At 40.1% G+C, this 14327-nt stretch overlaps 1 protein-coding gene across 2 annotated transcripts in view; it reads right to left on the reverse strand.

The window, feature by feature from the left end:
• RABGAP1 (RAB GTPase activating protein 1) overlaps nt 1-14327 on the reverse strand; it is a 106372-nt gene that overhangs the window by 5237 nt on the left and 86808 nt on the right. For both annotated transcript variants that reach the window (XM_067541724.1, XM_067541723.1), the window contains exons 19-24: nt 14016-14144; nt 7599-7691; nt 6465-6575; nt 1906-2010; nt 1322-1405; nt 321-392 (exon numbers count right to left, since the gene is read on the reverse strand). In XM_067541724.1, coding sequence (XP_067397825.1) covers nt 321-392; nt 1322-1405; nt 1906-2010; nt 6465-6575; nt 7599-7691; nt 14016-14144 — 594 coding nt within the window. The remainder of the gene's footprint in view (nt 1-320; nt 393-1321; nt 1406-1905; nt 2011-6464; nt 6576-7598; nt 7692-14015; nt 14145-14327) is intronic.

Raw genomic sequence — 14327 nt, forward strand, 5'->3', positions numbered from 1 at the left:
CCTTCTCCTGCTACAGCAAGAAATCCCTCATGACAGCTTAACATCAGTTATTGAATGGTAATGGCACATTACAGTCATGGTCTGGTAGGGAGAGCTGGAAACAAACAGTCCCTTCCTTACACTATAAGGCAGCCAGAGAATGCTGTAGGTGCCATTTACTTCATCTGCACTTGTGTCAACAGAGAAACACAGAAGGTGCTGGCAGCAACACCTCATTGTAGCTAATTCTTTAAAGAACTTTTAAAAAGATCATAAACGCACTGACTCAGTAGGCAATAACGTTTAAAGGGTGAAGATTCTGGGAACATGCATCCCCTTACCCGTATTTTCTCAATTTCAGCTTTATTTGCTGTTTGTTGCTTCTCCAGTCGCTCGCTCAGCTGGGAGCAAATCTAACAAAGCAAAATTCTGTTACCATGCAGCAATTCCTCAATAAATATTTAAAACCAAACTCCTATGCCACAGCAGCATGAAAGTGGAGACTTGAAAGGTCCCCGAAGAGTCAGGAAACTCAGAGTCAAGGTTTCTAAAGCAACCTGGACCCTCCTGCTGACACACAGGCATTACAACAGGGTCTTTCTCTGCAGTCACACAACACGTGCAGTAATGCATGGAGTTATATATGTGCCTCTCAGGCTATAGCCAAAGGTGCAGTGTAAGCAAGTCAGTTCATAGTTCAGACTCTCTGGAGGAGTCAGGACAAGCTGACAGGGAGCACAGTTCCTTCCACTGCCTTGAGAATAAAGTGAACAGTCATGACAGTGGATATGATAAACCACACCTACCCCTCCACTGCTTTGTTTGATACAGCATTAGGATATCTTGAGGCTAAGTTCCTAGTAAATGGAGCTATGGATTGGATACCATGCAATGCAGGAGTGTGAATCGAAGCCTAGCATTCTGAAACAATAGCATAAGGCTGAATCAAGGAAAAGGACTTCTTTATTGTCCTTTATCAGCATTATCTGGTGGGAAAAGGGAAGATAGGGGAGAAAAAATGTGGAGTGAAGAGAGTAGCCACACCTTAAGATTACAAGACCATATAGCCTGTTCAAATAACTGTGTGCTCCTTCATAATGGATACTATGGACAATTGGCATCCTATAAAGATTTAAGTCAGTGATAAATAGAATATCATGATCTTAGTCAAAAAGTGCAAGCACAAACAAAGCTTCTCCACTTAAATATCTCAGACGTCCCAGGCAAATGCAGGGCAAAGATTGTACTTTATTTGGGATGTCTGGAAAATAAATTGTATATACCAGAGAATTCCTTGCTATGTGAGAGCAGTGAGCCTTATCCCTAACCAAGCTGCACTTACCTGCTTGTAGTCACCAATAATAGAGCTGTTCTTTTTAATTTCCGACTCTGCCTTATCTAGTTCCCTACGGCACATTTCCTTCAGCTGCAGTAAAATAAAGAGAAAGGTTATACCTTAAACAATAATCTGACAGCATCTGTAGAAGACAACCCACCTCCACTCCTCTAACTCAGAACCCTTCAGAGATGGCTAGCCTTTCTACCCCTGAGGAACAACAGGCTAGTCCAGCCCCACTGCAATCTAGGGTGTAGCTATGAAGCTAGTTTGAGACACCAATGGCCCAGGCATATCAGGAAAATTGGGTTGGTTTGGGATAGGAAAGGTACGAGGAATTCACTGGGGTAAATGGTGACAGTTTGAATGTTGCTTCCATCTGTAAGTAACACACTGTCTGTGTGCATCCATGCTTTCAAGTTAGTTAAATATGACAGTAAGCAGCAGCTTTCAAAGGGACACAGTTTCGCTATACTCTTTACTCAGGAGGGAGAAGGATGACTTGGAACAATGAGCCCTTCTCATGCAGGTCACATTTTTTTAATTTCCACGCGGTACAAAAATGTGAAAGGAACAGAAACGCCCATAACCTGAGCAGACTCCTCTTCTAGTCGCCTTTTTTCTTCTTCTGCATCAATTAACTTCTGCTTGGTCATTAGCAATTCCTTATTCAGTGCATCCGCCTTTTCCTCTGCCTGAAAACACACAGTAGAACAGATCATCAAGCACAGGATTTAACATCACTAAAGAATTGTATGTGCCATTGTGCCTGTGACTCTTGGCATCCAATGGCACACGAGACCTGTGGAATTCTGCCACAGCAATGGCCTCCTTTCTACACTCTTCATTTTCATTACGAGTACCAGCAAAGGAGATAAAAGGATCATCACAAGAACAAATGTTTTATCTGTCATTTTTCGTGCTTCCTATAGCTTCGTCATAAAAAGTAGTTCCTCTGCTGCACAGTTATCCTTATTCCCATCAGGCAGAACTCACTAGCACTCCACACCCTGACCATTCTCATAAGAGACCCTGTTCCCCACTTCTCAACCACCATTTAACATAAGAAACATCGCAAAAACGAGACCTTATTTTAAAGACTTTGTGGCTGTTGTAAAATATACTATAGAGTCCATGTAGACTATGAAGGTGAAAATTAAAATGAGACTACTTTTGCTAAAAGACATGAGCAAAATACATTGGGAAACTTATTTTTATTTGCATCTATTCACTTGATAACCAAAAAAACTCAGTAAACCAAACCTGGCCTTCTAATGTGAGTGAATAGACAAGTCCTGTAGTCCTATTCTTATGAAGGTGGAAATAGCACCTGACAGATACTTAATCCATCAATATAAAAGCACAAATTAATCATTGGGGGGGGGGGGGGGGCGAAGGGGGGGAGAGATAGAGAATAGTGAGAAGGAGAAAGGCAGGCCCCTTAATAATTTGGCTTTCTGGGCCACGGAACATGTCTCCTTTCATGTCCTAGACAGTCCCAGGCACACTGCACACGCTTCATGAATCGCTAATGGTGGTTAGCACAGAAGACTGGAACTCAGTGCGGACTCTCTGTTCTGCACAGATAACCCTCCTCCCATAAGCTCTTATTTAATTTCAGTGACCAGCCTCAGCAAGGTCAGTATCTGAATGATTGCTCCCAAGAAGAAATCCAATTAGAGAAATAATTACTCCCTTTTCACTTGGGCCTGGGATCAGAATAGCAAACTACAAGGAAAACGGAAGACGTAGAACAGATAACCATTTGAAAGAAGACCTATAATAAAAGACTGTAACAATCCAAAGCTCATGTTCACTTTGCAAATGTCCAAGCTGTTATGGGAATACATTCCTGGAAAAAGCACCCGGACAGCTTCACCAAATCAAAATATACATGACACCCGATCAAGGAAAGCACTTACTCCCCTTATTTCTTATGCCATCCAGAAGATTTTGCATTAAAAACAGTATCTACCACAAGCAAATGGGAATAGTCCAATGACAATCTGCTCTACTAAGTACACAATACCCAGTCAGAAAATGTGTACATTGAACAGAAAATTGAAATGGTCTTTCAATACATAGGGAGTAGAGTACTCCTTGCTATCCCAAGAAGGTGGTACCGAATGCTCTTCTATCTGAGCACAAGGGACCACTGTCCCTATGCCAAACCACAACACCATATCTGTATGTTAACTTATCTTTCTGATCAGATAAGACAGAACACATTTATTCACTTTTCTTCTGAGATTTACTATTACAATGAGTCTGACCTTGATAAAATACCTTTTGGGGATGTAAAAATACAAAGGATAAATTAAACTAGAAAAGACCAGAACTGACAGCATCCTTGAAAAGCTCCTTAGGTTGACTGAAAAAACAAAACAAAACCCTTATGCTATAAATAAGTCATTCAAAACCATTACTGCAAAGGTGTGTGTCTTTTCCAGCCCTGCTGTATAAATACAATAACTCAAGCCTCACAGATAGATGTCCTGTAGCACCTTAAAGACTAACACATTTCTGTGGGCATAAGCTTTCGTGGGCTGCAACCCACTTCGGCAGATGCAGTGGGTTGCAGCCCACGAAAGCTTATGCCTGCAGAAATTTGTTAGTCTTTAAGGTGTTACAGGACTCTCGTTTTTGCTGTATATAGACTAACACGGCGACCCCTCTGGAACAGATAGATGTATTGATTTTATATATATATATATATATATATATATATATGATCAATAACTTAGCTGGTTTAAAGACTGTTCAGAAAGCAACCATCCCAAGCCCTTTCAAAGGAAGAAAATCTAAGTGAATTTTAGTCCATTAAAGTCTTGATGATCCTTAAAAATAAGGGCACAGTCCAAAGGGACTGATTTTTCAATATCCATTGACTCCAAATGGTTTTGAAGTTGAAGAAACCTGGACATCTGACTCCAACAAAAAAAAGAAGACTGAAGTTTAATTTCTGGGCTAGTATACAGGAAACAAAGGAAGCCGCTTAATTTCCACACTCTGCTTCGATCTGTCTAGGCCACAAGATTGCAAACATGACTTGAAGGTATCAGAAAAGGAGCATTATACGATGTCCTTTAGCACTTTTCTTCCAGGATAGTTGAGTAGTTGAAATGGAACATGATCTTAGGGCCCAATTAGAAGAATGAAAGAGGACCCTTTCAGTGCATTTTATAGTGGGGTCCATTCTCAGAGCACGAGGGCTCAGTTGTCCTCATATTCCTCTATTATCTCTTTATGGAAATGGAAAAGGAGGAGAACATGCTGGTATCTTATGAAATCCCTGCCTTGAACAAAAGGATAATGGAACTTATTACTCATATTCATAGCAGGTTTTCATAACACCAGAAAGCTGTGGGTGGAAAATCCTGAAAGCCGTAAGATGAAGTGGATACAGAGCAACATTCATCCACTGGTATAAATACTCACTATGAAACAGTAAGATCTTTCAATATTTTTACTGAAGAATCTTTTCAGTAAAGAGTGGGACTCCCTACTTCTCTTAGGTTGGTGGGCTGAAACATTTTAAAGTCTATCAAATCCTGGTTTACATGCTTTCCAAAAGCCAGCTTCCACTGGGATTTCACAAATGCACATATCTTCGAACAGAATGAGAATGGTATGACACAAGCACTTTCATTCCTTCCCATGTGTATCTCCAGGCTGATTAGTAATACCTAGGTCAGTTCAGAGGTGGCAGCAGCAGAAATGCCAGTTCATTTTGCCCTATCACGTGCTGTCTAAGATAGTATGTTTCAGTCCTTCTGTGTCTCTGCAAAAATACATCCCCCATGTGATTATCTAAATAGGACATGAAGGGAAGAGACAGCAAAGAAAAATTCACGTAACACAAATGGAACCCATACACCTGTGCAAAATGAACATGGAACAAAAGGGAGAAGAATGAGTTTTATAAACATCTTTGAAGACAGTTTTTAGCATCAAGGGTATTCTCTCATCTTAACACATGTAAATACTTGATCACTATGAGCACGGGCCTCCAATGAATTTGCCTTTAGAAAACTATTGATATGGGAAATGACCATTGTGACTGCCAAATGCAGGGGTGGGGAAGAGAACGTCTTAATCAATTCAGTCCATATGGGTGGACTTCAGCAAGCCAAAACTCACAGGATAAAATTTTCAAAAACACCTAAGAGACTTAAGAGTCTCAGTCCCATTGAAAGTCAGAGGGACTTAGGTTCTTCAGTGCTTTTGAAGTTTGCTCACAGTGAAATGATACACACAAACTAAAAGGCTGCTAGGAAGTCAGAATGCAGAAACCCCCATGATGTCACTAAGGGTCAGAAAATGGGCTTTCTAGACTCCAGCTACATACTTTCTGTTACCAAATATAGTGGCAATAACAATAAAGAGCGAGAAGCACCTGCAGGGTGTAAGAAAGGTTTTACAGTCTATAAATGTAGCGATTGCTCAGCCACCTCTATGGCAAATGCAGGAGCCAATTTGCACCAGTTACACTACAGACGCATTGTTAAGAGGGGAAGAACAACATTGCCAATTTACACTGCAGGGGATATCAGGGAGGTCAGAACCAAACCTTCCAAATAGGAACTTGGTTCCAGGCAGGAGCCAATACCGCTTCTCTCCCTCAAATTACCTTTGGCTCTTTTCATGACCATGGTGGTCAGTGCCTCAGTTTTATATCTCCTTCAGATGGGTCCTTCAGCACCATAGTGCCCACTGGTGCCATGCTGGGAAACTCACCTACTACTAACTGGGAAAGAAGAGTCCCATTTATGTCAATCAATATCACTTTCTCCTGCATGTTGAATATCCCTTAAAAGTCTCTGATTCAGCAAAGGACCAAACCTGCCCCTGCTTAACTGATGAGACCTGAGAGGATTCAGGCCAAGACAGTAGGCTTTCAGTTATAAATGTCTGAGCAGTCCATAGACCTGGAGGCGAAAGATAAATGGAAAAACATCCCATGGTGAAGAAAGAATGTGAGATTTATCAGTCCTGCAAAGGGAAAAGGCAGATTAACAAAGTAATTGTAAGAGCACGATCCATCTATCGACACCCGCAATGAGAAATTAAGAATTAAATGCGAGGAGTAAATGCAAAACTTCATTTCTATTATCTCCACCCAAGAGCACAGGAAAATGTTTTGCCTTACATTATCTAAATCCTTTCGCAGTGCAATCTTGCTGGTGACCAGTTCGTGTGCAAGATCATCATTTTCTTGCTCAAGCCTCATGTTTGCTTCTTGCAGTCGCCGGTTCTCTCGCTATTGGAAACAAAAAGCCCGAGTTTAAAAAAAAAAAAGCTCTCTCAAGGAGTTTGAATTCCTTGAAACAGTTCTGAGTGCCTGTCAGCTCCCACATTCACCCTAGAAACCCAACTCTGGCTGCACGTATTTTAGTGACAACAAATAACTATTTTATATAACATGGTTAGCTAAGGAAAAAGTGACCTTTGAGAAGCAGCTATTTATTAGTAACTCTGCTTAGCCATTACTGGGGAGCTCACTGAGTCGGAGCAAAGCTCTGGGCAGTGGAGAGGTGGCGGGGAGAGTCCACTGCCAATGCTTTATCAAGGTGTTCTCACAAATGTTTCCCTCCAGGGCTTGTGAGAAACTTGGCACACTGTGACAGGAGGGGTGACGTGGTGCTGCAGAGAACGATGGAGGGAACACATGGAGACTGCTCGGCTGTTTTCCTGCTGACGCAAAACTGCTCTGTCACAACCGTAATTGAGGAGGGAGACTACAGCTCCTGACAAACACATGGACAGTAAGTGCACTTCACTTGAAATGTTTATACCCTTAAAAATATACTCAGTATTTCACAGCATCCAGCATGTGTCACTGGAAGGAAATGGGGGAGGATAGTGAACACTTTATGCAGGGGAACTGGGGAGCAGGCTTATTATGTCCCCCAGAATTTTTGTCTGTTAGTTTAAATATCTTGCACTTGGTGCAATAGCACATTACATGAATGCAAAAAAAAAAAAAAAAAAAAGGGGGGGGGGGGGACTCTTCTGAAGCAGTTTTATGAATCCAGGTGTAAACATATAAATCTGCACTACCCCGCCCTTCAATTTAATGGCAAATTTTAAAAAGTGGCTCACTGCAGAATATCCCTGCTGAGCTATAAAAATATGCATTTCTTCCATGTTTATTTAGCAGAATTAACCTGTCATATCAAATCTCTGCATACCGGCAAATAAAGACAAACAACTGAAAGAAACAGAATTCGGAGCAGGACTTTCCTGAGAGGACTCAAACTGACTTAGGCGTGCAGTGTGTTACCTCAAATCTTTCTATAGGATCCTCCTGTTGTGCTTGTTGCTCTCTCATGGTATGATATTCCTTTTCATATTTCTTCAACTTCTTCTGACCAATCTAAATTAAAATCAGCATGTTAGTTCCTGGCCAGTTCCTATTCTTCTGTCATGGAAAAGAATACACATTTCACAAAGTGTCATTGGTGCAGACCTCAGCCAAACCCTGCCTTCTACAAAATATGACTAAAATGTTTCCCAGGTATTTTGAGGGTCAAGTAATTAGAACTGGCCAAAGAATTTTGACCTATTCAATGTAATCAAATAAATCTTCTCTCTCCTCCCACTTCCTTTGGAGCGCAGATGTTTATTTGAGGAGGTTGAAGTTTTAAGGCTGCCTCTTCAGCTCTAATTTTTTTATCAGGGATACATGTTTTCTTTGCTTTTTATGAAACTGCTACAACAGGAAGGGACTGTGCAAGGTTCTCCTCAGAGCTTTGCTAATGTAGCTCAAACCTGACCTAAAAGAACTCCAACTGCAGGGCTGCCGGTGCATCTCAGTCAAACTGCAACAGGCTACACCAGCATCAAAGAGTGAGAACGACAGAAAAAATGATGGGCTGGTAACAAGTAGGTAAGACCCCATACTGGGACTCAGGACACGAGAGCTCTCTTCCCAGCTCTGTCACGCACTCCCTCCCTGTGTGACCTTGGGCAAATGTCACTCACAGCCCCAGTTTTCCCACCTGTAAAATAGAGGGAAAAAAATCCTCCTCTACCTCACAGAGGTGTTGATAAATTCATGAGTGTGTATGTGGTGCTCAGACACTACAGCTACTGGAGATGCAGAAAAATCTTTAAACAAAACCCACCCCACAAGGGCCTCTCTCTGTGTTGAGGCCCTGAGGCATGCCAAGACTATGCTGAGGCCACCAGCTCATTTCACTTGTGGCCTAACTTTAATTCACACGGGTCTCCAGTGACTAACGGCTGCTTGGCCTTAATATTATCTCAGTAAGCCAACTAAGCCATACACAAGGAGGCTAACTTTTTTTTTTTTTTTTTTATAAAGTACCTGGTTGACAAGGATATTAATGTTTAACAAACAATTACATTGCAAAGAGTAAGACAGACATATGAAAATTGGTTTATGCTATTTCCTACTTTATCATGAACAGTCTTGCCCCAGATGAACAAACTGCAGAACTCTGAGAACTAGGCTCCCTCTAGTGAGATTCACACAGAAATGTTTTAACCAGATTTCAACTGAAATTTTCCAACCTCCGGAGTTGCAGTCTCTGTGCAATACAATTACGGGTATAGGAATTAATCAGGACAAATACAGAGAGAACAGTAATAAAGACTCCCAAGGGATCTTTAGGAAATAGCTTCATTCTCAGGAAAGGGTTAAAATCTTAAGAAGTGGTTTGTTTCACTGCATTCGGACTTACTGAACCACATCCTGGCTTTTGCATGCTGAATCTCGCATTAGTGAGAATGTTAAACACTGAGGAGGGAGGCATTCCACAGCAGGAGAAGGAAGGAAACAAGCACACACCAGGGTATTCATCAACCCACCCCATTTCTGAGTGCACCAGGACTAGTCTTTGCTCTAGATATTAGTTACTGGGTGATCATGAGGATCTTTTTGTGATGCCCACCCACACACTCCATGAAAGCCCCAGTGGGAATGGGGTTGCTGGAATGGCAGCAGCAATCTTGGAGTTTGCATTGTCAGAGGAGGAGGAGGCAGGAGTTACAAATCCTGATTCCGTGTTTTTAGGGCAAGGAAAGTAGCAGTGGCTCTTTTTACGTATCACTGTAACAATGATGTGTGACCGTGAGTATCTAGCATAACTTCAGGCTCATCAATGGCTGACCTCCTTTTCAGCAGAATGCTGTTTTAATCACAATGCTTCAGCCAGGCTACTTCTCCCCTCTTATAAATGATTCAGCTTGACATCAGGGCCTTTTCTGTTCAAAGGCGTTTCCAGGTAAAAAGCAAAAGAATTTTTTTTTTTTTTTTTTGACAGCCATGGGCTTATATTTTAAGTCCATGCAGCATTCCAATTAAAAGAGATGAGTGCGGGTAAGAGCTGCGAGCATTTGTTTTTTGCTCAGAGCCCAGTGTTGCAGCCTGCATTCTCTCCAGAAGCCTTCCACACTCTGTTAACCCCTTCACTGAAGATTGCATTTGGGAAGACAATACAGTACATTATATATCATGCTGTGCCATTAGTTCACACTGCACTGGAAACAAAGCGAGCCTAGCAGCAGTGAGAAGGGGAAACCAAACCAAGTTTTTGCTGTGAAAAGCGAAAGGTAAAATGTGTGAACGCACTCTTGTTAATGCAAGTTTTACACACTATATTAGTCAGATGCATATTTAATGCCAATGCTGCATGTAATCAGTCAAGACTGGGTCATCTTCATCCTGATTATTTCTCTTTTCTTATACAGGTTTTGGATCAGAACTGACTCAAAACCAGTTAACTCCCATTTTGAAGTCTATGTAGAATACCTACAATGCCAGCAAATTTGGACCAAGATGCTCTGGGTAACCAAAATGCCCAGGAATGTTTACATGCTATTAAAGCTGTGCTTAGACTTTAACAGCATACGAGCTCCTTTAGCCATGTTTTAAGTATAAAGTTTCGTGCCAACACCCATGATTTTGCCCAAGAACTTGGCATATATAGTTAAATTATATATATAATATATATATATATATAAAACTGTCTTGGGAAGTTAGAAAGTTTCCTTTAAAAACATAATACAGCACTCTTTCAGAATTGAATGATCACTGCTAATAAAGGGGACACTACAGAAGAGGGTCTCTTCTACAGTGGTGGTTTAAAGGTGTAGTTACAATATGCATAGTTTGATTTGATTAAAGAGAAGCTGTTGACTTTCATTGTGAGTGAAGGCAGTGTTCATTACCAGTAACTGCCAAGATTATCCTTATGCCCACTGACAAAGGCTACATCTCTTGTACATAATTACGTGTAAGTAATAGAAATTGTCCACCAGACCAGACCCTATCTGAGAAATTCTTGTGCACCTCAAGCAGTACAACTGGATGAAATATCTCCTACGGAAGTACTTTTTGATAAATGCAAAGTAATGCACATTGGAAAACATAATCCCAACTATACACATAAAATGATGTTGTCTAAATTAGCAGTTACCACTCAAGAAAGAGATCTTGGCGTCACTGTGGATAGTTCTCTGAAAACATCCACTCAATCTGCAGCAGCAGTAAAAAAAACCAGAATGTTGGGAATCATGAGAAAATGATAGATAATAAGACAGAAAATATCATTTTGCCTCTTTATAAATCCATGATACGTCCACATCTTGAATACTCTGTGTAGATCTGGTTGGCCCACCTCAAAAAAAGATATACTGAAATTGGAAAAGGTACAGAAAAGGGTAACTAAAATGATGAGGGGTATGGAACAGCTTCCATATGAGGAGAGGTTAATAAGACAGACTTTTCAGCTTGGAAAAGAGACGATTAAGGGGGGATATGACAAAGGTCTATAAAATCATGACTGGTGTGGAGAAAGTAAATACGGAAGTGTTATTTACTGCTTCTCATAACACATGAACTAGGGATCACCAAATGAAATTAATAGGCAGCTGGTTTAAAACGAACACAAGGAAGTATTTCTTTACACAACACACAATCAACCTGTGGAACTTATTGCCAGGGGATGTTGTAAAGGCAAAAAATATCATAGGGTTCAAAAAAGAATTAGATAAGTTCATGGAGGATAGGTCCATCAATGGCTATTAGCCAGATGACCAGGGAAGCCTGTTTTCCAGAAGCTGGGCATGGATGATGAGGTGGATCATTTGATGATTACCTGCTCTGTTAATTTCCTCTGAAGCACCTAGCATTGGCCGCTGTTAGAAGACAGGATACTGGATTAGATGGACCATTGATCTGACCCAGTATGGCCATTCTTATGTTTGTCAGACAGCTATTATGAAATAGGAATTATTAATTAATAAAAAGGAGATATTAATTAATAGTAAGGCAATTACATTTGTGGAACAGTGCCTCCTTTGTAATGAGAGAGTTGCAATCAATTTGCAGTAAAATACTTGATTCCCTGGCAAACCTTGACAATGCTACAAGTTAACAAAATAGGAGCGTGTTGGACCTCAAAGTGGTTCCCTGGCAGAGACCAATTCTAAGTTCTGGATTTCAGAGTTTGGCATCTTTGGTATTTTTAATCAAAGAATTGTTTTGATTGGAAGGACCTTCTCTAATAAGTCACATAGTTCCCTTTCTGCACTGTGACAGTACAAACTTCATTACGCACAAACAATCCCTGATAACTGGTGTCTACCCAGGTTTTATTCAAATTTGGGCTGAATGCTTTTTAAAATTAATTTCTTTCCAACTCTTTTCCGGAATTTAAAAACAAAAACAAAAAAAAGGGAAATTCTGAAGGTTTTAAGCTGTGCCTTTTATACTAAGTTAAATTTGACTTTGTCTTAAATTACTAAGTAATAAACAACCTCTGCTTTTTTTTTTTTTTTTTTTTTAAGCTGTGACACTTAGTTGAAATTTAGCAATGTTAAATTATTTTAAATGCAAAAGTTTTACAGGGAGTTAGTCTCCAGGATCTTCAGAAAGTGCATGTCAAGGTCAGCGTTGTTGTTTTTTCTATGATGCAAGCTCCTTGTTACTTGAAGGAGAAGCTGGGTTACATAGACAGAAAACTGAAAGCAATCAGTTTTTAAAAAGCCACAAAATAGTTTCTATGTTAATTCTCCGGGCTCTTATACACACAAAGCCTTTCACTTGGACTAGTTGTTAAACAGACCCTGAGGGCTCGCTAATTTTCTATCAGGGAGCTCAAAATTAGGTGGCTTTTACATACCATTCAAACTTCAGGGTCTAGGCCCATGTGGCTAGAATTGATAGTGTTGTACAGAACCTTGTTGCTTGTTTTTGCTAGAGTAATTGGATGTTCCGTCATAATGAGACAAGATAAGTGAGGTAATATCTTTTATTGGACCGACTTCTGTGGTGAGAGAGACAAGCTTCCGAGACAGAGAACTTGTCTCACCAACAGAAGTTGGTCCAATAAAAGATATTAATTCACCCACCTTGTCTTTCCAATATCCTGGAACCAACATGGCTACAACTATGTTGCATCTTCATGTTATTCTAACCACTACAGCTCTTTGCCATAGTTTAGATCAGCCTGCTTTCCTGAATCATCCTTTTAGTGCTGTCATGTAAACAGTACATGTTAAATTTCACTTTAGCACTTTCACAACTAAACATACATGCAAGCAGCATGTCAGGCCATTTTTATCCCCAAACCTTTGATAAAACTGACTGTATGACAAGTGCAATCTTATTAGCTTAAGCAGCAACTTTGGGGAGAAGACAAACAATAACTACACTCATAGTAACAGAAACCTCAGATTAGATGGTTAATCCACAGAGAACAGCTGTCCTTTTTAAACTACTTACTTAAAGTACTTACAAAAGATTCAGAAATCTCTGCACACAAAACACGTATGGAACATGCCAAAGCACCGGTTTTAAACAGCATGTCTTATACATCCTGTTAACATCCCCCAAATGAAGAGTCAAGGAGGAAGAATGATACTGTGAACCTCCCACTTGGGCTGCTCATGGTAAAACAAAGCTTTCTGCATTATTGAAGAATTTCAAACTAGCTACAATGCAAGTGTAGCTTTTTCCACAGACAGCTCCACACACAGTCCTGCCAGTGCTTAGGTTAATTTCACTATAGAGGAAACCTTCTTCCAAGTACAAAAAGCATAACTCAATGCTTGAGGTGTAAAACTGCCTTCCTATCTCCAGCCTCAGATTTAAAACAGTCTCAAGTACTCAACTTACAGAGTTTTTAACAGAAACTAACAAAATTAACACTGGGAACATATAAGCTTCAGGATCACTTGCCAATCTTAATTAATTTGGGAAATTTTAAATGCAAGGTCATCTTGCTTCTACTTCCCAAGTAGTTGTACAGACAGAATATATAGTACCTATCAATGCATTTTTAATGAGCCCCTTACTGCAGTATACAATTAAATATAGCTGTGTTCAATCCAAAAGGACCATATTCTCTGCCTCTGCACTGTTTACTTTATTTCAAGTGTGTTATTTCCCATTTGTCTCCCGGAGAGATGCTCCTGGCCATTTTGCAGAAGTCATTGGAGAAAGGCTTGAGCAAAGAAATGCTTTTGTGTATATGTAGTATTTGTAGTTTTATGTGGATTTTAAACTTCATTGGAGTGTTTTTTGTCACTTAAGCTCTACTGGTTTCATTGCAAAGCATCTAAAATATTTGCATCCCTGGGTAGATAAATCATGACGTTATATGTGAACCCAGCTGCCAATATATATGGAATAGACAAACGCTAAAACAACTTGCTGGTCTCACGTGTTTACCTTCATATTGCAAGCTAACTCCATCAGCTTTTTTGCATTTTCCTCTGAACGATATCTCTTGGGCAGCTGTACACGGAAGAACTTTAAAGCCCCTTCAAAGTCTGTCAATAACAGGTCATCCTTGGTAGTCTAAAAACATACAGAAAGTAACAATATTTGCAAAGCAGATTTTGAAAAACAGCTCCACTAACAGACACTGATAAAGTGAAACAGCTATTTTGTTAAGCTTCTGAGAAAGTATCTTTTAACCTTCTTAAAATAGCAACATTTGTTTCTACTTGCACAGTAAGACATTTTCCACACATGGCACAG

Source organism: Emydura macquarii, unplaced genomic scaffold (genome assembly GCF_026122565.2).
Source record: "Emydura macquarii macquarii isolate MOO-44397 ecotype Brisbane River unplaced genomic scaffold, CSIRO-AGI_Emac_v2 contig_691, whole genome shotgun sequence".
Lineage (NCBI taxonomy): Eukaryota > Metazoa > Chordata > Testudines > Chelidae > Emydura > Emydura macquarii.